At 40.9% G+C, this 24,781-nt stretch overlaps 1 protein-coding gene across 2 annotated transcripts in view; it reads right to left on the bottom strand.

Moving 5' to 3' along the window:
- The window catches only part of EGFLAM (EGF like, fibronectin type III and laminin G domains), a 185,584-nt gene extending 162,845 nt beyond the window's left edge, over positions 1 to 22,739 (bottom strand). The window contains exon 1 of one of the 2 annotated variants that reach the window (XM_012807064.1): positions 22,450 to 22,739. In XM_012807064.1, the coding sequence (XP_012662518.1) occupies positions 22,450 to 22,546 (97 nt within the window). In that variant the 5' untranslated portion in view covers positions 22,547 to 22,739. The remainder of the gene's footprint in view (positions 1 to 22,449) is intronic. The other variant, XM_012807065.1, reaches the window with a different exon arrangement.
- Positions 22,740 to 24,781: the final 2,042 nt, after the last annotated feature.

Raw genomic sequence — 24,781 nt, 5'->3', positions numbered from 1 at the left:
TATATATATATTTACTCTCTGGCCTGTCACAAGAAAGTTTGCTAACCTTGGCTTTAAAGAATCAGTTCTATACAAGGCCGAGCTCTATAAGGTATGACTGTAACTATGTCTTTTAAAAGTGCTCTGGAAGCTTGCCATAGTGGATTAATTCCTCAAGGTTATCCCCAACAGTGAGAAAGGCAAGCCAAGTGATTAAGCCACTGGCACCATCCTATGACACAGATTTCCCTTCGACTTCCCCTTCAGGGGAGTCTGTCGTCAGAGTATGCTAAGGAGATCATCCAGATGGGAATCCTGACATTGTACAAAAGCACTCTCTTCCCATCCATGCCTGACACCCTGCCTCTCTATCTGTAGTCTTTGTGGCTTAGAAGCTCAGCCTGTCACAGACACTGTAGATTGGAGCTAACAAGAAGCTGAGAAGGCATCTTTGGCTGTGACTGGAGAGCAGGAACAATCATTTCACGAGTCACTTGTTTCTCTAGGCATGACAATGTTTAAGCAGCTTGGGCTCCTCTAAATGTAGAAGTAAGGACTAAATTTGAAGGAAAAGACCAATCTAGTCAATGAAAACAGAACCTGTGCCACATATGATTCTCTGTATACCATGGAATCAGAGAGGTGGTGGGTCTAGCAGGCAACCCACTGGCTCATCCACAAGAAGACTCTGGTCCTCACGCTGATTCTACTGCTAACCAGCTGCATGACTTTAGACAAGGGGCACATCTACCCCACCCCACCCCCGCCCCGCCAACACAGGGTTAGTCAGTTACCACAGCCGTCCCTTCTAGTGTTAAAATTCTAGGATTCCAGGATGCCAGACTTAGGATGCTGTGCTATTACCATCAGTGCCTGGCACACAGCAGGCACTGCTTAAACATTAGTTATCATTGTTGGTTTATGAAATCACAAGTCAGGCCTTTAAATCTATAAGTGGATGTTTCCCCAGTGAACAACAAATGACTTAGAAGCAAGTTCTAAACAATAGGGCATTACTGGAATCAATGAAGACTGTAATTTCGACTGGCCTTCTTCTCAGCATGAATGAATATCTTTTTTCCCAGTTATTGTTGGTGGCGGTATGTGAATCCAAAATCCGAGCTTTTCCTGAATATCTCCAATTGGAGAAGTGGTCATTCAGTGAAAAGGCTATAATTGATACTGTAATGTAGATCTGCCCCACCACCACCACCACCAAAAAAAAAATCCCAGCACAGGTTGGGACTGAGAACTAGTATTCAGGATTTGGAGTTTCCAAATATCTCTTGTCTGCTTTCCATAATAAATATAATGTATACAGCTTTTGTGTGTGTGGAGGGAGGAATGGTTGTCTATCAAGATGGTAAATGGCATTCAGTCTTAAGTTTCAAAATAAAACTAGTAAATGATGGGTAGAACCAAAAAATGTGAGTATTGTCACAACCCGTCAGGCCTCACCACTTCCAGCTACTAGAACCTGTCATTTTTGCCTGTGAGTTCTTCCAGAAGACACAGAAACCTGCTCTGCTATCAGCCTGGCAGGTCGGAAGTGTTAGGGAATTACCACCAACACCCCCCACCAGCCCTACTCCAGGGACTGACAGAATTGATGTGACTACCCCAACTCCTCTGCCCTTCAGGTGGAATCACTGAACCACCTTTCTAGAGTTTCTTCCATGAGTTTAAGCTCTAATCATCGACCTTGTAACTTGTATGATAAGAAACTTTTATTGTCTCCCTGTCTCACTTCTCCCCTTCCCTCTGTTTTGCTTGCACTTTTCAAATAAACCATTTTATTCAATTCTTTGTCTTAAGTTCCATTTCTGGGGAATCCAAACAAAGATAATGGGCATGGCTTAGTTAATTTTTCTCAATTTAATTAGTAAGCATTTCAACTCTATGAATCAGTAGAATAGGAAGTACAAGTTATCATTAACTAAGAAATCAGAACAGAGTCTAAAAAACATTGAAAGCATAAAAATCAGCAAAAAAAGGGAAAACCTAAACAGCAGTAGGAAAGAGTCCAAGCTTGCTGTGGTCTTTCCCTTTAGGTCAAATTCACTGCAGTTATATGAGGTCAGTTCAGGTTCATGGTGACTTTCCAAGAGATGAATTATCTTCCCTTATTTTACACGTGTTCACAAACCACTGGATTCTTATAACGTTTTTTCCCAGTTAAAATATTTTTATTTGAACACATAGAACACTAAAATAACTTTATCTTATTTAGCAGCTGTAGTGTGTCAAGCATAGCAAATTCATTTTTTGGCCGATCGTACAGAAATCTGTACGTTTTGCATAGTAAACCCATTTTATTGGGGGAAGGTGGTAAATCATGTGGAAGGTTAATTTTCTGGCCTCATTTCACCTAGCTGGTAATGATGAATCCAGACTCAAACCCCTATCGGTCCTCTTCCAAATGTCATGCTCAATTTCCTCCCTATGCCACTTCCACAAAAGACATATGGCTATTACCTGTCAGGCGCAAAAGGTACTGAGACTGAGAAAAAATAACATGACACATCAGTATGATTATGATACAATTAGGGCTTTCAGATTCAGCAAAGAGAAACACAAAGTATCCAGTTAAATTTGAACTTCAGATAAACAATAATTTGGGGGGGTATGAAAAAATATATTGACTTGGGGTTTGATTTCCAAATGTGATTGTCACTAGCTCTTTATAATGCTGCTGTGGTACTTTAAATAGATGGTTCTTTAAATTATGTTGCAAACTGATCTTTGTTTTTATTTCTACATGGTAAGTCCAAAATACACAGCTTTAAATGACTTCATTATTGTGGGATTTCTGGTACAGTTAAGAAATAAAAGGGAATCATCATGTTTTAAATAAATAAGTAAATAAAGTCCCATGTAATATTTGGGGCACACCTATGATGAAAAATGTTTTTCTTTTTTGAGACAGAATCTTATTCTGTCACCCTGTGTTTAAGTGCCACAACATCATCATAGCTCACAGCAACCTCAGATCTTGGGCTCAGGTGATCCCCTTGCCTCAGTCGCCCGAGAAGTTGGGACTACAGGTGCCCACCACAAGGCCCAGCTAGTTTTTCTCTTGGGGTCTCACGCTTGCTCAGGCTGGTCTCGAATTCATGAGCTCAAGGAATCCTCCCATCCTGGCCTCCCAGAGCACTAGGATTATAGGCATGAGCCAATGCACCTGGCCACCTATACTAAAACTTATTTGTTTGATCCAAAAAAATTTTTTTACAAAAATAATTGCTGTTTATCTGAAATTCAAATTCAACTAGGCACCCCATGTTCTATCAGACAATGCTAGCTATGATGCTTAGCTTATCTTTTTATTACATTCATTCATCAAAACTTAATATCCATGACAGGAGCAATATATATTTTTAATTATTGTTTTTATTTTATTGTTGTACAAGCACTTAACATAAGATCTACCTTCTTAACAGATTTTGAGAGTAAAATGCAATATTGTTGGCTATAGGCATAATGTTGTACAAGAGATCTCCAGAACTTATTCACAGAATTTCTGTTGTATCCTAGATATCTATGCAATCATTTCTCAACACCACACAGACAGGAATATGTCCATCTTATATCCTCTCATCCAAGGGGCCAGAGGATTTCAGCCTACAGGACAAGCTCATCCTCAGAGATCAAAGTTTCTTTTACACTGTAGTTACTCCATGAATTTATAGCAGGCATCCAGATCATACCTGATTGTTAGAGAGTTCTGAACGCAAGCCAAACACAAATCAAAACCTTATGGTTATGTCTAAGGAGGAAATCAGAAGAAATAGGCCATATTTACAAGCAGTAGTATCAAAGGCATCAATTAGGGTCCCAGCAGGAAGAGGAATTAATTTAAAAATTTTTTAATTAGAAGACTATTTGCAGAGGTGTGAGCAGCTTGAGGGAACTAAGAACACTGATGCATCCAGAGACCAGCATCAGCAAGATGCTGTTACTACCCCTAGGGCTAAGAGGGCAACTGGAGAAAATAGTGTCATGGAGCCAGCTGGAGTTGGAAGCCATGGAGGACCACCAACTGTAACCATAAAGAGACAGTGCTGCTGCCAGTGAAGATGTACCAAGGAGAAAGGAATTGGGGAATAAACAAGATTCTCTCCCCTTCTTGCCTTTGATCTCCCTCCAGAGCCTCCTATTGGTTGCACCCAAAGAAGCCTGAGGACAAAGGAGTGGGTGATGCAGTTGGTGAGGCCAGTGCCATGGAGCAGGAAGCAGGGCAGAGAGCTGAAGGGAACTGTGGGGTGAGGAGCAGGACAAAGGCAGCAAACCCACCAGTATGGGGGTGAAGAACAGGACAGGTGAGAACCTCACTCATCATGGGTAGATTTGTTGTTGTTGTTTTCCTTAGTTCATTTTTTCCCATTACATAAAAATATTCAAACATACAGGAAAGTGAAAGAATTTAGAGTAAACACGTGTATACATACCACCTGAAATACTACCATTAGCATTTTACTATACTTGCTTTATCACATATCTATCCAGCAATCTATCCCTCTCTTCCGCCAACAGAAAATCTTGTTTTCTTGACTTTTTTTTTTAATTAAAAAATAAAATTGTATGTATTTATCATGTACAACATGATGTTTTAAAATATATAGACATTGTAGATTGGTTAAATCTGGCTAATTAACAAACATATTACCTCACAGAGTTATTTTTGTGGTGAGGACATTTAACGCCTGCTTGCTTCACATTTTTCAAGAATATATAATTTGTTGTTAATTATCTTGAAATTATTCCTATCTTATTGTAATTATGTCTAGATGACATCTCCCCTCCCACTACCAGCCTCTGATAACTACCCCTACTCTTTACATCTATGAGATCAATTTTTTAAAATGCCGCACATGAATGAGGTCAAATCGTCTTTCTGTACCTGGCTTATGTCACTTAACAGAATGCCTTTCACGTTCATCCATGTTGTTGCAATGACAGCATTTCTTTCTTTCTAATGACTGAATAATATCTCATTGTGGAATATGTGCCACAGTTTTCTTTACTCATTTCCTTGTTGATGGACACTTAGGTTGATTCCATGTCTTGGTTGTAGATACTAGTGCTGCAATAAAGATGGGAGTGTGAATATCTCCTCAAGCAAGATTTCTTTTTCTTTTTGTGTCTGTTTTTAGATATGACGTATAGACCCAGTAGTGGGATTAGCAGATCATATGGTAGTTCTATTTTTTTTAAATTAAATCATAGCTGTGTACATTAATACAGTCATGGGGTAGGTAGTTCTATTTTTAGTATTTTGAGAAACCTCCATACTAATTTCCATAATGGCTATACTAATTTACATCCCCACCAACAATGTGTAGGGATTCCCTTTCCTACACATCCTTGCCAACACTTACCTTTTTCATAGTAGCCATTTCTAGCGTGTATGAGGTAAAAGTTCATTGTGGTTTTGATTTGCACTTCTCTAATGATTAGTGATATTGAGCATTTTTTCATATTCTTCATGGCCATTTGTCATATCTTCTTTTGAAAAACGTCTATTGAGATCTTTTACCCATTTTTAAATCAGGTTATTTGTTTCTTTTTGTTGAGTTGTTTGAGTTTCTTATAGATTTTGGATATTAACCCTCATCAGATGTATACTTTGCAAATGTTTTCTTCCATTCCACAGGTTGTTTCTTCATTCTGTACAGAAGCCTTTTATTTTGATGAATCTCATTTGTCAATTTTTTGCTTTTGTTGCCTACGCTTTTGTGGTCATATGCAAAAATCATTGCCCTGACCAAAGTCATGGAACATTCCCCTATATTTTCTTGGAGTGATCTCATAGTTTTGAGTGTTACCTTTAGGTCTTTATTACCTTTTGAGTTAATTTTTGGATATGGTAGGATAAGGGTCTAAACACATTCTTCTGCCTGTGGACATCCAGTTTTCCCAGCACCATTTACTGAAGAGACTGTCCTTTATGCATTGCATGTTCTTGGCACCTTGTGTCAAAACTCAGTTGGTTTTAATACACGTATTTATTTCTGGGCTTCCTATTCTGTTCCACTGATCTATGCATCTGTTTTCTTTCCTGTACCATGCTGCTTGTTTACTACAGCTTTGTGGTATATATACATCTTTTCTTTTTGTCTCTCTCTCTCTCTCTGTTTTTTTTCCTGAGACACAGTTGTTGCCCCAGGCTAGAGCTATGAGCTATGGTGTCATAGCTTATAGCAACTTCAAACTCCTGGGCTTGAGATCTGCTTGCCTCAGCCTTCCATGTAACTGGGACTATGGGTGTGCACCACCACCAATCACACGCCTAATTTTTCTATTTTCAGTAGAAATGGGATCTGGCTCCTGCTCAGGCTAGTCTCAAACTCCTGAGCTCAAGTAATCCACCAACCAGGCCTCTCCCTCTCAGAGTGCTAAGATTACAGGTGTTACAGTGCGTTGTTTTAAGCTGATAACCCTGATAAATGATAAGTTTGACCATAAAAAACAAAACCCTCTACACTTTAACTCCATTCTCCTCCACATTGTGAATTTTTGATGTCACAATTTACATCTTTTTATAACATATTGCATATGCCTTATCAAATGATTATAGTTTTATTATTTTTAATTATATATTTTCACCTTAACACTACACTCGATTTTACCCAAAAGGCTGAGAAGCAATTAACCTTAATACTAAAGATATAAATTGATTTCCATATTGCTATTACCATATTAAAGTATTCTGAATTTAACTGTGTTTTTACCCTTACCAGTGAGTTTCATACCTTCATACGTTTTCATGTTACTCATTAACATTCTTTTCTTTCAGCTTGAAGAATTCCCTTTAGCATATCTTGTAAGACAGTTCTAGTGATGATAAATTTCCTCAGCTTTTGTTTGTATGGGAAAGTCTTTATCCCTCATTTCTGAAGCACATCTTTTCTGCATACAATATCGTTGGTTGGAAGTTTTTTTCCTTCAAAACTTTGAATATATAACCCCACTCTCTCTTCACCTGTAAGGTTTCTGCTGAGAAATCTGCTGCTAGGCATTTTGGAACTCCCTTATGTTACTTGCTTCTTTTCTCTTGCTGGTTTCAGGATACTCTCTCTTTCTTTGATCTTTGACAGCTTGATTATAATATGTCTTTAGGTGCTCTTATTTGGATTTAATCTGATTGGTTATTTTTGATCTTTCTATACCTGGATATTTATATTTTCCCCAAGTTTTGGAAAATTTTCTACTATTATTTCTTTAAATAAACTTTCTACCCTTTTATCTTTATCTGTCTTCTATTCCCTCTTGAACACCAATGACTTTTACATTTGTTCCTTTGGGGCTATTCTGCCAATCTTATAAGTTATCTTCATTCTTGTTCATTTTTTTCTTCTCTAATTGTACACTTACATATAGCATTTCAATTCATAGATTGTTTTTTTCTGCTTAATCAATTTTGCTGATGATACTCTCTATGGCATTTTTCATTTTGTTCAAAGTATTTGTTAGCACCAGGATTTCTATGTTTGGTGTTTTGTTTTTGTTTTTTCATTTCTTAAATGTCTCATTCTGGTCACTTGTATTTTTCTTCATTTTTGTTGAATTTTTTCTTGGTATTTTTTTTTTTTTTTTTTTTTGAGACAGAGCCTCAAGCTGTCCCCCTGGGTAGAGTGCCGTGGCATTACAGCTCACAGCAACCTCCAACTCCTGGGCTCAAGCGAGTCTCCTGCCTCTGCCTCCCAAGTAGCTGGGACCACAGGCGCCCACCACAACGCCCGGCTATTTTTTGGTTGCAGCCGTCATTGTTGTTTGGCGGGTCCGGGCTGGGGATTCGAACCCGCCACCTTAGGTGTACGTGGCTGGCGCCTTAGCTGGTTGAGCTATAGGCGCCGAGCCTCTTGGTATTTTTTAAAAGAATTTGAGCTGCATTAAAACAACTAATTTGAATTCTTTGTCAGAAGTTCATACATATTTACCTCTTTGGGGTTCAGTCTCTGGCACCTTATTTTCTCCATCTGATGATGTCATGTTTCTCTTCTCTGATTGTTTCAGTCCTCACGGCTGTATGTCAATGTCTGTACATTATAGAAGTAGGTACTTCACTGTTCACAGTCTGGCTTTATATGTGAATGTCCTTCAACAGTGAGCCAGTCTAGAGATTCTGGGAAAGTCCTCTGCTAAGATCTCTAAGCCTATGACTGCTGAAGACACTGTAGTACTAGGGGGCCCTTTTAACTGCTGCAGAAGGAAGCTGGAGTTCCATCCCTGCCAAAACTGGTAGAGCACTGGGTTGGAAGCTTATGGCTTCTGAGGCTGATGCAGTGCTCGGGTACACTCAAAGACCATGGTACTCAGGCTCATACAAGATTGGGGCACACCTGAAGCCTAAGTCCTTCCTATCACTGTGGATTATTTGGAGTCCATGGCTCTCAAATTGGCCAGCAATGACACAGACTTGAATCCATTTTGCAAGGGCTACAAGTTACCATCTGGTACCAAAGTAGACCTAGAGGCTCATTCCATGGGTATCAGCCTGAGGACAGAGGCCATGGGGGGTCTGCCCAATGCTGGGTTTTATTGGAGTGGGCCTGGTATTGGGGTACAAAATAAAGTCCTATACTTACTTCCTTCTCTTTTCCCCAAGTTGATAGTATCTCTTCCCATAGTGTGCTGCCTGGGGTTAGGGAAGAGTTAACAAGGATGATGTAAAATATCCCTCCTACCCTCTTTGCTGTGTTTTTTATTATTATACAATAACTAGGTACAACGGTCTTTCACCTAGTTTCTTATGGAGGTATTTTCATGCATGAATAGTGGTTCAAATGATGTTTATGCAGGGAAATAATCACTGGAGAGTCCTGTTCCATTGTCTTGCTCTGCCCTCCTCTCCTACATTTTATTTTTTGATCTCCAGAACAAACTTCCCCCTAATACTTCGCCATAATATAATTTGCTCAGTTCATTATTAATTGCCACTATAATGCAGTTTACTTTTAGGAGATACACACATACATACATACACACACACACACACAGATGCATACGTCTCAAGAGCCAGCTGATAAATGTTTCGATCAATTGGTTGCTTTCAATAGCACTGCCCAGGAGCATTTATTTTATCAGACGTGTCGGTCCTTAAAGAAACAAAGACTGAAAAATCCTTTGCAAACACTCGAGCTTTTGGCTGCTTTGCTTTCAAGGGATCACATAATTGATCTTCATAAGCTAGCCAGGGTCAGCACAATAAAACTGAAGAAGAATGATGAAGAACTGGAGTACTGCTTTACTTACGACCTCACAGTTAGATCTCATTAAGGCAGATAAACTAGCTTTATCCCTCTCCTGCAACTTGACCTTTTCAATCATACCTCTGATGCCAATCCAACACATGTCTCATTTTCCTCTGGATTTAAAGACAGATAGGGGAAGAAGGGATGTTGAATATTGGACTACTTTAACCTCTTCTCGTCCACTGTCTTTTGATGTTTTAGTAAATGGTATTGCCTTTACCTCTTAACCTTCAGACACATGATAAAAAGCAAGTCTGAGGCAGCTCCATGTGTTACCACAAACCCTACCTGTTCTCTGAGTATTGAAAAATGACATATTTCAAAGCTTGGACTCCATCAGAGTCTCCTTAAAACTTCATAATACCAATAGCCTTTGGCAGCACAAAGGTAGGATTTAAATTACATACTGCTGCAGACTGACTCCCTGAGGCATTCCTTCTCTAAATCATACTGCAGTGTAGGTCTTCAAATATCTGCATAGGTTGAGCAAAAATATTGGCACATGGAAGTGACACATTTCTGTTTGAAATTAATTTGGGAGCTAGGTATAGGATCAAATTAATCACACAACGTAAAAACATATTTGCTCAAAAGGAAGCTATCATTTTCCATTCCACAGCTGTCTGTGAAGGGTCAGCTATGTGGAGGATACACCATTAGGCAGCGGTGGGCCTACTAAGGTAGAGAAATCATGTTGCTTTTCTTGACAGAGTTACAAATCTAATAGAAGGCATGAGTCAGGAATAGAGATAACATAATATAAAGTAGAATGGGAAAAGAGGGGGTGGCTTCTGGAAGTGTACACAAGGACTTCACAGGAGACAATTGAGCCATGCTCTGACGTGTCATTGCATTTCTTTGGGCAGAGATGAGGGAAGGATATTCCAAGGGATCAGATCAACATGCAGACAACATTCAGCATTGGGAAACTGAAGAGAGGTCTATAGAATAGCAAATAATCTAGCTTAGCTGGAATATAGGTATGTATTCAGTGCAAAGACCAGAAAGTAAGTTAGAGCTATATTATGACAGACCTCAGATGCTCAATTTAGAGTTTAGAAGGCAGTAGTAGGCCAGAAAAGCATATTAAACATAAGAGTGCCAGGATTAGAGCTGCATTTTAGGAAGATTATTCTGGCAGAGAGTACATTTGTATCAAACAAAATGGAAAGAGAAAGGACATCATAGGTGGTGCCTGTGGCTCAAAGGAGTAGGGCGCTGGCCTCATATGCCAGAGGTGGTGGGTTCAAACCCAGCCCCAGCCAAAGACTGTAAAAAAAAAAAAAAAAAAAAAAGAAAGGACATCATAAAAATAGCATCTTTTACATTTATTCTCTTAATACTACAGTAGAAAAGTTGCTAAGGAACAGTTTGATATTCCTACTGCAAATAAGGAATTTGGGGTAAGAAGCCATATAACTTACACCTGAAAATATCTATTACTACTGCAGTGGTTTGATCTTTTCTTCTTGATTTTGTACAAAGCCAAAAACAAATGTTGTTGGCTGTTTTTATTAAACTCGAAGTTGACTCTAAGTCTTTCATCAATGACATGAACTTTATGGCTAATATAGACACCAAAAGTCATCATTTGGAGAAATAAACTCCAAGAATCTATAATAAAAAATCAAGGTAATGAAATTCTTTTCATTTCTATTTTCATGGGTACTTAAGATCAATTAAGTATTTGTGTCAATGTTATCAATATTTAAGGTCATATCAAATGTGAAAAAGCTAACATCTCTCCAACTATGTAAACTCTATAAAACATTATGAAACTAATTAATATGTACTAACTTTGGCATGTCCATTATGTACCAAATATTTAGGAATTCGTAAGTATATCTCCAGTCATCACATATCTCATTTATCACATAAAACTCTTGTGGTAGGTATAATTAACCTTAAATTTCAGATGCGAAACAAAAGGCATAAAGAAGCAAAGTATTCTATCTGAGATCAGACAATAATAAAATTTAAAGCTAGAATTCAAACCCAATTCTATGTGATTGCAGTCTTTTTACAATTCCTCCAAGCTAAAGGGATGTGTATAATGTGTGCAGGTTATAGCTAAGTGTATAAATTACTTTAAAACAGCTATCAATCAATGTGTCTTTTTTTCAGTATAGTAGTTTATCTAACTATACCAATCCAGGTCTGGGTGATTGTAGTCTTTTATAATTCTACCAATCTGAAGGGATGCATATTATGTATGTAGGTTGTGGCTAACTCTATTAATTACTTTAAATATAGCTATCAATGCATCCATTTTTTTATATAATAGTTTATTTAACTATACCAATTCATAATTCCTAGAACATCAAAGAAATGTTTGAGAAACAGAAAGCCTTGAGACTGGAATGATAAAACCTTGAAATATGCCACATTGAAGGTCTAGCAAATATTATTTACTACTGAAGAGAGTGGTTGGATAGTAAAAGAGGGATAGAAAGTGTCAAAGCCAGGCTGAGTCATCTGGGTGATCCCTAAGACCCAAAAAGTTTCTTTCATTGGAAACACCTGAAGGATTCTGGGGCCATCCTACAGATGCTACAACTGCTTTTCAGTTGCAAATAGCTCCAAACTCATCAAGTATTTTGCAAAAGTATCCACTTTCCCAGCATGTCAACCAGCCAGGAACATAGCTGGAAGAAGGCCCAGGTCACTTTACTGTGTCCCATGACATGCATGGAGCCTTTCTAAGTGAAGCCTGGATGAGGCAGATGTCTTGTTGGCCAGGTCCCTCCAGGTTGCAGGGCCAGATCATATTGTGATGATCACACTCTTACCCATTTGCTGCAGAAATATCTTGGGGTTAATCGGAAGCAACAAAGACTCAGGGTTGGACAACCTACATTCACGTCCTGGCTATGCCTGTTTCCTTTTTGCTTAGTCATCTGACCAGACTTCTTTGTGGAGCAAGGATTATGAAAATCAAATGAAATCATTTCTATGAAAGTTCTTTGAAAAGTGTAGCAGCTCAAAAAAATGTTATCCATTTATTTTCTTTGGGATCAGTCCACGCCATCTTCATCCTCGTCAAAGCAGGGTTTTTTTTTTCTAAAAAACCATGCTTTTTATATTTTAAGAAGCATCTCTCACTGAATAAATCATTCTACCATGAATAGTCCTTTTTTTGTTGTGGGATACAAACAGAAAGAGCTTCTAGGAAACTACAGGATTAAAAAAAGAAGTAGAATTCTAGTTGATGTGTCTTAGAAATTCACTCTATATAATCCACTGGGTAGTTGTGTTACTTTTAAAAAGTAATTTTTCCTGCTCTTTATAAAATATAGGAAATATATAGTAACATAGCCTATATTCACTTAGCTACATACATATTTTGTGACCCTACTTCAAAGTGACTAAAATCAATCTGACTGCTTAATTTTCAGGTTCTTTTATTAAATTGTGGTGGCCTCCAACAAGTAAAGATAGATAGTAACCAGGTTGTACACAACAATGAAAGCAAATTCTACCCCATATACAAATATTCATGGGCAAGAGGACATAAAAATTATCATATAACTTGCTCTTATAAATTTGGTGATGTTCTTTGTCCTTTTAGGGACTCTAAAGCACTGTCTCAGAGACAATCTACCACATCTGGTTCATTTTCTTCCTGTGCATACAACGGAACTGCATTTCCCAGAACCCTTCTAGACAGACTGTGGCTATATGATCAGGTTCTGATCTGGCACATAAAATCTCTCACCCTTGGGGGTCCATTTTGAAGGTGGTAATATTACAAGATGGAGGTATCTACAAATCATGACTCTGAGTCAGACAGAATGACTAAGCAGGCCTTCAAGTCACCATTTGGAGGAGAGTAGCCCACGAAAGCCACCCAACTAGGAACATCCACTTTAGACTTAGAATAAATGAAAAGTAAATTTTGTGTCAAGCCACCTCTTTGTTGCAGCAGGCAGTATTAATTACTCTGATTAGTACAAATACCTGTGTGTATCTGCTGAGAGAGCTACATCCATATCCTAATGGCAAGATCAGCAAAACATGGGGGGTGGGGGTGGCAGGCAAATGAGTCTACCATTACCAGAGGGAAATGCAAAACTGAATGAAGCTGGACCTTCAATCAGCCACTCCAAAGTAGCCGCACTGCTGGGTTTGCTGGATTCTTACTCTTCATCCACACAAAAATAGAGAGACATGAACTATCTTTCTTTCTTTTTCTTTTTTTTCTTTTTTTTTTTTTTTAGAAACAGAGTCTCATTTTGTTACCCTCAATAGAGTGCATCACAGCTCACAAAAACCTCCAGCTCTTGGGCTTAGGCGGTTTTCTCGCCTCAGCCTTCTGAGTAGCTGGGACTACAGGTGCCCACCACAATGCTGGGTTATTTTGTTGTTGTTGTTGTTGTTGCAGTTTGGCTGGGGGCCGGGTTTGAACCCACCACCCTATGGGGCCAGCACCCTACTCACTGAGCCACAGGTGCCACCCTGAACAATCTTTCTAACTAATCATATATTTCATGTATACAATGAACACATTGTATCTAACATAATTAATGCTAATTAACAAACCCTCTAGTGAGAATCTTTGATAACATCATTCTAAGTATCATCACAATCACTTTGAACTTCATAATAAAGGTCTTTACATGATAATTAACCAACCCTGAAATGTGGATTCCTGCCAAGGGCAGAAGTGAAGTTCCAAATATTTAACCATTGATATGGCACAATCATCAAGAGATGAAAACAGATGTAAACTCTTATGCCAGAGAGGTGCCTTCTAGCCTGAATTACTTCAAGTGTCAACTAAGCTCCCCTAAGGTAGAAATTAAAGTAATTCATATGGTCACTGTTTATATTGAAGTGTTTTAAAAATAAATCACAGACAATATAACAGGTGCCTAATTCACAGCCATTTTATTTATTTCTCTGCTCACTCCAAGAATTACGAGCAAAGAATCATGGGATCTATTCCTAAGTGTAAGATTAGATCAATAAAATTAGCCATCTGTCCATGGTAGGCTTTAAACTCAGGTTGCATTTAAGTATTATGTTTCTAACTGCCCAGATGTTACAGAAGAGTGCTGCTGATACAACTCCTTTTGCACAATGTAAACTGTTAAATGGCTAATATAAACTTATTGCACCAAGAAAAATAAATAGCATCAACATTGCATTAAATCTAATTCGGGATTTTGGGTGCCCTGTCAGCAAACACAAGTGTTAAAATTTAAATTGATCAGGATTTGCAGAGTCAGACAAGAAAGAATTGTCAAGTGTCTTCAGGGGAATGGTGAAAGGGGATACTGGAAATGAGATCAAAGCATGAGAAGCCATATACTTCCTTGGTTTGTCTGGTTGGTTAAAGTAATGACAATTTCTATGACTGTTGTTAGATAATAATATCCCATCCTTATGTACCATTTCAACTTCTTCAAATAAAGCTTGCTTTATTTTCTTTGATTCTTAAAATAAGCTAGTGGGGATATCTTGGGTTAGTGGGGCTTCCTCCAGCTCAGGAAACATTAATAGAACTTGAACTGAGTGGACATGGTCAATCTTTCCATGTCTCTAGAAGTGGCTCTGTAATTACTCCAATCAATTGATCAATGAGCAAACCCTGAATCATTTCTTGACTCACTAACTTTCACTGACTGAAGTGAAGACTTTCACTGACTCCCAGTTAGATATCCATCCACACATTTCTTTTTTAGGAACACATGCTTCCCTCCCCCGTCCCCCACTAGATCCTACAAAACTTCCCTCAAGGCAATTATCAGGCAAAATTGGCTTCATTTTCCAAATCAAAATTCAAAACATAGGGTTGACCACTGAGTCTTTCTGACTGCAAATTAATTTATTTGAAAAAGTTTATAACTCAGTACAAATTAAAACACATGTCATCATACATTAACATGTATGGAAAAAGATAAAATACATGAAATCATACATGTCTATATTTATTACTTCGGATCCCTGGAAATACAGATGATTTTTCATATTTTCCTTCCTTTTTAGATTAAACCATTCCAGTTTCTTAAATATTGCCTTCAAACATCAGTCTTCTAATCCTTTTTAGTGCCCTAGTATATGGATTACCTCAATGAATCTGCCCAGCAAAGTACATGGTAGGTTCTTCCCTAATCTCATTATTATAGATGGGGAAACTAAAGCTTCCAGGGCTTATATAACTTGACTAATGTTACCAAGTGACAAACAAATAAAAAAGTGTCATAACTTGCACCTAAATTTGTGGAATAATGAAGTGTGTGCTCTCACCACAGCCTTCCTGCTCAACCAGAAGAAACCAAGCACAGAGGCTGAAGGAAAAAGCGAGGGTTAGGGTGGGGATGGGAGCAGTGGGGGGAGGAGCTGGTTATATAGAGAGGGTGGTAGAGGGTGGCTTCTGTTAACACCACTGCAGGGTTTCCCTCCTTTGTGCAGCCAACTGAGAATCTGTGCACGGGCCTGTTCTGGCTAAACTGCAGACACCCAGAGTAACATGTTGCTGCTAACAGTCACATCTTGGTGTGGATGAGGGAAGTGGAGACTGCTGGTGTAGCACAGAGTATCTGGGGTGGACATACCAAGGAAACACAGGCAATGGAGAACCCAAAGTGTGAACCACCTGTATCAAGTCACCTAAGGTTCTTACTTTTAAATGGCCTGGTTTACCCTCTGAAAATTCACAACCACATAGGAAGTTCAGAAATCACTTGGCTGGTCAGAGACCTGAAAACTGTTGAGGTTGGAGAACTGATCAGAGACAGCTCTAGAAAGTGTGCCCTCTCCTGGTGGAAATCTGATTCGACTTACCTGAGTCACTCCTCACCATGAGATCACGGGGTTCTGTAATATGCAAAAATCTCCTAGCTCATTGCAGGAGGCTGAAGCCACACTCCAGGGTCTCTCCTCAAAAGGAATGAATACAATCAATAGAACCAAAGATGGGATTGAGGTGTTTCCCCTACAAACTGCCGTGGTAGGCTCAACCTATCTCCTCACCTTTCCCCCTTTTTCTAGACCTGAAACAGCAGGTGCGAGTCTAGTATGTGCAGTTTGACATGTAGTAACAAACCACAGGGTTCTTGACCAGCTCTAGATATTTTCTGCTGCAATCATGACCTCACATCATTCATTCACTTGGGAAAAACTAGTCCTCCTTACCCAGTAGGAGAGGCAGGAAAATACAAGGTACCCACAGGATAACCCTCTGGAAACTGAGGTTCCATCTCAGCCTTAGATGCTTGATTCCTTGTCTTCCAGAAATCGAGCTGTAATTGCTGGGCTACTTTTGGGCTGTAGTACACCCTGAACAGATGGACAACTATTCCCCAAAGAATTCTAAGGTTATTAAAGCCCTGGGCTCTGAGTAAGAAAACAAAACCAAAAACACCACTCAGCTCCTTTCTGGCCAAGCCACTCTTCCCTGAGGAAGAATTCTGAGAAATAAGTCTTGGCTATGTTCAACCACAATTTACCTCTGACTATGACTTTTCTATCCCTTTCCCTAACAGAGAATCAAAGGAAAGAACGATAGAGAAAAAGAAAGGAAAAGATAAAAAGGGAGTCAGAGAGAGAGGAGCTTCTTTGCAGGCATTAGATATGATGTAGAAACCAACAAGAGAGGAGGACTGGTGATGGAAGGAAGAGTCAGAGAAACATTTCTGTCATGGTGTCTGAATTCCTGTGGCCTTTGTGAGTTCTAGTTTTCTCGCAAGAAGCCAGACAACCTGGATCAACCCTGTAATGAAGAATAGCTGGCTACAAAGGCAATGGGGAAGGGAATCAGGAAGAGATAACCCCCCAAATAACATGCTTTGGGAAGAGGGCCTGGGCAACATCTAGAGTGAGCAAGTAGCCCCATCTCTTGTGAATTCTAGGTTGATCAAGGTGGCATTGGGGAAGTAGACCAACATGACCCCTTAGCTTTCAGCTTCATACTAGCAGCAGCAGAAACCACTACAGGTAAATGCATCTCTACCAGCTACCAACAAGGTGCCCTTGCCAACAAGCTAACTCTTCTCTTCTAGAATTTTGATTTTGCTTTCTGAGTTTCCCTAGATCTTCATTTTAGTTCAGTTATATGGGTAGAGAAATAATGAGGAAGCTGAAAGGAAAAGATTAGATACCTCTATTTTACTAAGAATGACTGTGGACTCCCAGATCCTCCTGGGAAAAACTTCAACTCTGAACCTTGACTTGACCTCCCACTGACCCTAGGACCACAGGCAAACTGGACAGACAGGAGGAAAGGCAGGACCTTCTACTTATACCCTCTGCATGAAAATATGAGCAGGGCTTAACGGGGCCTGCTGGTGTGGCCCTGGGGCTACAGACAGCCTTCTAAGCCAGAGATGACTTTGCCTCTGAGACACCACCACCGCTTCCCACCAAGCATAAGATTTCTTATAAAACAAAGCCTGAAAATAAACTTTAACTTGTATCTCACACCTCATACAAAAATTGACTCAAAATCCATCATAGACCTAAATATAAAACCTAAAAAGCTTCTAGAATAAAACATAGGGGAATATCTTTGTAAACATGGCTTAAGTTTTATAAAAAGAAAAATAAAACAAAAGCCATTAAAAATGATAAATTGCACTTTCTCAAATTTAAATCAACTTTCTGAAAGACACCATTAAGAAAATAAAAAGATAAGCCACATGCTGGAATGTGATACTTACAAAACACATATCTGATGAAGGACTTGCATCCAAAATATATAAAGAACACTCAAAACTCAATAATAAAAAAAGGCATCCCAATTTGTTAAAAATCGGCAAAAGATGTAAAGAGTCCCTTCACTAAAGAAGAGATTCAGATGGCAAATAAATACACGAAAAAATGTTCAATATAAAGTCATTAAGGAAATTCAAATTAAATCTGGGAAGAGACATTATTATGCCCCTGTCAGAATAGCTAAAACAAACAGAAAACCCGCTGTACCAAGTGCCAGGGAGTATTAGGAGCAACCATATAGTTCATTGTTGCTGGTAGGAGCATACTATGGTGCAGCCACTCTGGAAAACAGTTTGGTGATTTCTTATGAAGGTCAACATACACCTGATTCCACTTCTAATTACCAAGAGAAATGAAAATAAATACTTGCCCAACGACTTGCATGTGAATGTACGTAGCAACTTTATCATAGCACAAAACTGAAAACAACTGAAAAGTCCACTACTAGCCAACAGTTAAACAAACTGTGGTAATCTATGGTCTGTAGTGGAACACTACTTAGCAGTGACATAAGAACAAACTACCGATATATGCAACAACCAAGAAGGATCTTAAAAGCATTAGGTTCAGTGAAAGAAGGAACACACAGAACACAACATTCTGGAAGAAATAAAACCAGAGAAGCAAAGTGAGATCAGAGATCACCTGGAACTGGGAAGCAGGTTGGTTTTCTACAAAGGGACACAAGGTAATATTTTAGGGTAATGAAAATGTTCTGTGCTGTATATTTCAATTGTGGCGTTAATTCCATTATTGTATATGTTTGTTAGAAATCATCAAGCTGTATCCCTAAAAAGGATGAACTTTATTGTATGTAAATTATACCTCAATAAATCTAACTTAAAAAATGATAATAAGTGCAAGAGTTACCAGGCTGCCCATGGGAATATAGGTGGCTTGTTGCATGCTGGTTTCCCAGACATGTGTGTTTCCCACACCCTTCTTCCTGTCCATAGCAGAAATGCAGCCCTCCATGGCCTGGTGTGGTATACAGTTCACACCTGTAATCCCAGCACTCTGGGAGTACCAGGCAGGTGAATTGCCTTAGTTCACTGGTTCAAGACCAGCCTGAGTAAGAGCAAGACCCCTTCTTTTAAAAATAGCCAGATGTCATGGCAGGTACCTGTAGTCCCAGCTACTCTGGAGGCTGAGATAAGAGAATCACTTGAGCCCAAGAGTTTGAGGTTGCTGTGAGCTGTGACACCACAGCATTCTACCAAGGGCAACAAAGTGAGACTGTGTCTTGGAAAAAAAAGAAAGAAAGAAAGAAATGCAGCCATCCCCCCTCCTTTTCCTAGTGGACTCAGGAAAAGGAGAAGAGCTGGGATGGAGACCACTCTGGAGGGTAGGAAGTCTGGGTACCATAGGCCGAAGCTCAGCATCTAATGTTAACACAGGCAAGTCAATCACCCTCAGCCCAGATGCAAAATGAGGGTTTTTATTCCCTTCTGATAAATATGTTTCCACATCCTGAAAGCCCTGGGAAATGACAGGGCCCTATGCTGTTCTCACACTTCAGAGGCCCCCTTTCCTACTTTCAGGTACTGTACTCGACCACCTGGCCCTCACAAGCCCCAAGAGCGCAACAAGAGAAGCCAATGGCTCATCATCACCCCACAAGGCTACACCCCTTTCTTATAAAGGAGGTCAATAGATAGTAGCTTCCAAAACTCCATGTTAGTATTACACACACTCTCTTTTCTTTGGAGGACTGGGCAAATCTCACCTATAAATGTTTAGGAGCAGCTCCCCATACAAAACAACAGAGAAGACACCATCTGCCTGGCCTCCAGGGCTCTGTCCCGTGGTATAGAGCAGGACACCCTACTAAACAGGCTACATACCTCTGCAAACTGGGCAGTTGTGGGCTCAGTCTCCAGTCCTGAATCTCAGCCTAAATTCCCATCTCATTGCTTACTAGTTGTGTAACTTGGGCTGAGATAGTTAATATCGCTAAGCCACACTTTCCCCTTTAGCAAAACAGGGATAATAACAGTACCCATGTCACAGGGCTGTTGGGTTGATTAAACAAGCACATGTCAAATTCCTAGACTAGTGTAGCAAGCACTTAGTTATTATGACTTAATTTGACTTAATTTGAAAACCATCATTTCTTGTGAGTCTTAGAAAATGCAGAGATTTCTTAATTAATTGTTCAATTCCAGAAGAAGAGCAGCTCTAGTGTAGAGAGAATGGTTGCTTGTGTTAGATCCAAATTAGACTCATATTTATTGTTGGTTTTTTTTCTCACCAGAAGTAGGTAGGGATAGGGAATTTTCGGGTTAATTTTGAATTCAATACTTCTCTAACAAACCTGTACTAATCAAAAGTAGACTTAGGGGTGTCAGAAGATAGGAATGGTTATTCAAGTAAAACACAACTGCTTTAATATGCCTGCATGGTGCCCATGCTGCCTTAAAGTACTATACATGAACTAATTTCTATTGAGGTACAAAGAAATTCCCATATAGATGCTAGCAGGATTTGCTGGTGTCTGGGGAAGATTATAAATTAGCTGGTTACTGTTCACATCAGAGCCAAGCAGGGCACATTTACTTTTTAATCTGGACCAATTTTCCGGATCAAAACCTAGGCTTTCCAAGGGACATAAATGAGCCCAAGAGGAAAATTTTCCCTAAAGTTTATGAAGTAGCTGTCATTTTAATCTGAGCAGCTTTCCAACCTGAAAGCCAGTGTCTGGATAAAATTATAAAGTAATGAAAAACCCTTCTAGGCTGAACCTAGTCTAAACACTCTTTCAACCTCATGTTTGATGCAATTATCAAATTTGATCTGCCAGAATATTTAAAAGGTAGATCAATCAAAACCCTATCTATGCTTCAAGTAAAATCAAAGAGGTCAACATGGCATATTCATGGTGTGAGTATTAGAGTGAGACCCTAAATGAACCATGTAAAAAATATTTTCAGGAGAACAAAAATCGAGAAGGGAAATATTGTGAACTACATGAGCAGTTTTAGATGGCAGGCTTTTATAAAATACTTTTGAAAATTCTGCTTAAATGAATTCAAACCTGTCCCTAAAAGAACATTGCATACACTGCTCGTGCTTAAGAACTACAGGTATAATTATGCCTTGTTCAGAAATTCTGACTAGGTGGTTTTATGTGAAAAAACCTGCAGAATGCATTTGATCATGATGTGATAATCTTAAGGAGGAAAGTTAGAAAGAAGCTCTTCATTGAATTCCTTGAAGGTGCAGGTGTGTGTGCCTGGAAGCAGTGAAACAATTTAATATAATACTACTTTTAAGTGCAGCTATTATATCCAAAATGAATTAAACAGTGCTAAACGGAATGGTTCATAATTTAAGTGTGGTGCAGATTATGATAATGACCCTAAATTTCAAGGCTGGTAACAAGGAGCTGGTGGTAAGAGATACAGCCTGAAGGCTGTAGGGTGTTTCCTGAGCTGAAAGGCAACAAGTCATATTTCCAGAGAGAGAAAATCCCATGTGAAAATGTTCAAGCAGCCAAATAGGAACCTGCTAAGACTATTTTCCTCGCCCTCTGATAAATTGTCTTTGGTTTGGCTTTTTCTCATAGAAACATTTGTGAAGACAAGCTGCACTTTCTGTGAGGTTCTGCAGACTGCATTCAAATAAAGTTTATTGTTTTCTATTGTTCCTAAAATATAATTAATCCCATAAGACAACCTCGCTTACAAAGTAAGCTAAGAAAAAACAGATTTTTCGAAATTCTAAATATGGTCCCAGAAAAGAATAAAAATCGTTATTCAAGAAACAATGTTTAGAACTTTATTGTTTAGAATGCTCTAATTTGAATAACCTCACAATTCAGGCCGAATCAAAGTAGACGAAAATACACAAAGACTTTTTACCTAAATAACTAGAAGAAACACAAGTTATCACGGTTCCAAGTTTTCCCCAATCCTTGCAACAGCCTACAATGCATACATCTTTGTTTAAAGAGCAGAGCAAAGACAGGCGTTAAAACACGGGGAAATTAACCCACTGGGTGCTCCTTTCAGAACAAATGGCCCCAGAATGGGAAAGGATCCTAACAGCGGAGTCCACATCCCTACATAGAGTGTGGGCAGGACCGGAGATCAGCAGAGGCAACCCTTCGGACACTTAACAGGAAACGTCTGGGCTCTGGACATCCTGAATCCAATAAGATGTTTAGAGACATCCCCGCACAGTTGCAATCCTCTGTAATTGAGACAGCCTGATCGCTGCCCCAACTCTCAGCTGTGTTCAGAGACAGAGACCACCGCCTTTACCGTGTCTGGAAAATTGATCATTCTTTTAACAAACAAATATCCCTAGAACCGGCTGGGCCGCGGGGGAGGAGGAGGAAGGGCGAGGCTCGCGTCTGTCTTCAGCTCTGGGTTGAGCTGAAGCGGGTTAAGCTGACACGGGTCAGGGGACAAGAGGCTGATCGCTGCACGCCCTGAGTCCTCACCGAGGAGCGGGACGGGGGCGCGGGGCGTGGTGCCCGCGGGCGGACTGAGCGTCTTACCTGATTTTCGGAGAGCTGCCCGGAGCGACTCAGCGCAGGGTTGAAGGCTGGAAGCCAGGAGCAAGAGCCGGAGCAAGACATCTTGTATTAAATCCATTTCAGTGGCGGCGTCCGCAAAGTTTCTCCAAGTCTCGGGCGCACAGGGAAAGGGCGTCTCCGGGGTGGGGGGCGTGGGGCCCGCCGCCCAGGAGGATTCACTGTTGGGCTGAGGAAGTGGAGGGCTAACGGGTTGGAGCAGGCACCGCAGGGTAGTAGGAGGCGGCAGGACAGCAGCCGGGAGGTCGGCAAGGGGGAGTGAAGCCGGCTTCCTAGCTGCTGGACGTCGGGGGTGGGGGGAGACGGGAGGGGGCGTGGGCGACGGAGGAGACCGACTGGGAGGGACCAGCAGTGGGAGGGAGACTCGACCAGCCCCGGGATGAAATTACAGGCGAGTGCAAGTGAGAGGGGCAGTCCTTGAAACAATTCACTCCTCGCCCACCTCGGGAGCAGGCAGCCCGCCCCTCACTCCCTCCAGTGACCGCCCCCCTCCCCCGTTCAGCCTTTCCCTGCTGGTGACCTAGTTTGGGGCCCTGGGAAGCGCCAGCTTCAACCCCGAGAGATGCAGGGCAGGGTTTAAGTGACCACGAGTCCAGGACCCTCGGCGACCCTGAAGTCTTGAGGTGCCTCCCCTTCCCTTGGCTGGACCCTCCCCGACCCTCCTCGACCCTCCTCTACCGCACCCTTCTAGGTCGCGTCCAACTAGCACGGCGACTTTCCTAACACCTCAAAGGTCCCTTTTCGTCTGTCCAGCGCACTAGAGAGGATGAGGGGGGCGGGGGCTGAGATTTGCGAGTAGGGTGGGGGTGAGGGAAAGAGGGGACGGGGGCGGCGGAGCTGTAGCGCTAAGAAGATCAATGGGATTTAAGGCGCGCAGATGGGGCTCTGTGGCCAGGCTGCTCAGACTGGGGCGCCAGGTGGAGATTAGGAGCTGGCGCGAGGGAGCGGGGCCCTTCCCGGCAGAGGAAGCCAACTTGAGACCCTCGAGGGGAGGAGATGAAGCTCCAGGTTAAACCTGGCGTCATGGAGAGGGACGCCAGCTCCAGCGCCTTGGAGGACAGAGAGGACCCGGGGAAGGAGGCGCCCACCGTCTAGGGTGGGGCTAGGGACTTGACGGGGGTCCTGGTCACTGATTACGGGATCGGGATTCCTGGGTTGGCTCCGACTGGGGAAAGACGCCTTCTCTTTTCCTGAATTTCCTGCTTTAGAACTTGGTAAACTCTTTCTGCCGGGTTTTGCAGTAGTGCGCCTGAGAGGAGAGACCCTGGGACGCCGGTCCCATCGCTTACTCGCATTCTGACCTCCAAGCCAGCGAGAGGAGCAAGCAGATACAATAAATAAACCTAGAAGGAATACACTGAAAGGGAAACACAGCCCTTGCCAGCTCTCGGGGAAAGATGAAAGGCCCGGGAAGTGCCCTGCAGAGGAAGTCTCCAGCCCCTAGCCAGAAAACTGCGCGATCTCAGCCCCACCTAGTAGCGTAGCCAGGGCTTGGTGGGCGTCCTGGCGCGTCGTTGTTAACCAACCTTTGTGAGAGAGGGAGGCAACAATGTTATCTGATATGTTCCCTTCCCCCAAAGATTTCTATTCCTCTTTTAAGGATGAAGTGTCCCCTGGCCAGAGGGTTTGTAAATGAGCTCAGTCTTGTCAGTTAGCAAAGCTGAAACTTTGTTCCCTGGGCGTTTTCAAGTGTGTGACTGTCCACCAATAAACCCAAAGTCCACTCCGACTTAAATACTTGTAAGTCTTAATTGTGACACTAAAGCTGGAGCAGAAAAATCTGGGCAGAACTATGCTCTTCACTTCTAAGGTGAGCACAGAGCTAGTCCAGAAAGCTAGGCAAATGTGAAAAGCTTGCAGAATCATAGACCCTTACCATTATCGGGGCCCCTGGAGGTCATCTAGGCCCCGCCTCTATGCCCCAGAGGAAACTGCTTTCAGCCTGCTTGTAGGTTGTGCCACCTCCCTTTGAACTCTACCTCTGGTCAGAGAGCTCCAACCTTGCCACCAGCCTGGAAGTTGCTGGACAGGTCTCCTTATGAGAAAATTGTTCCTTTTACCAAACTTAATGTGACACTCAGAATCAAGAAAGTATTTCAATTCAGATACCTCTCCTACAGGCTCTGCTCTTTACCCCCTAAAAATGATGATCCCTGATGCAAAAACTGGAAGCAACATCATTATAATCATCAATATTCGGGCTACCATTTATGTAACATCTTCTATGTACCAAACTTTCTTTGGAGAGCTTTTTAGTCTCAATAACAACCATACCAAGTAGATATTTTTATTAGTA

Source organism: Otolemur garnettii, unplaced genomic scaffold (genome assembly GCF_000181295.1).
Source record: "Otolemur garnettii isolate 467f Iridium unplaced genomic scaffold, OtoGar3 scaffold00063, whole genome shotgun sequence".
In the NCBI taxonomy this organism is placed as follows: Eukaryota; Metazoa; Chordata; class Mammalia; order Primates; family Galagidae; genus Otolemur; species Otolemur garnettii.
This window is presented reverse-complemented; position numbering and strand designations above follow the sequence as displayed.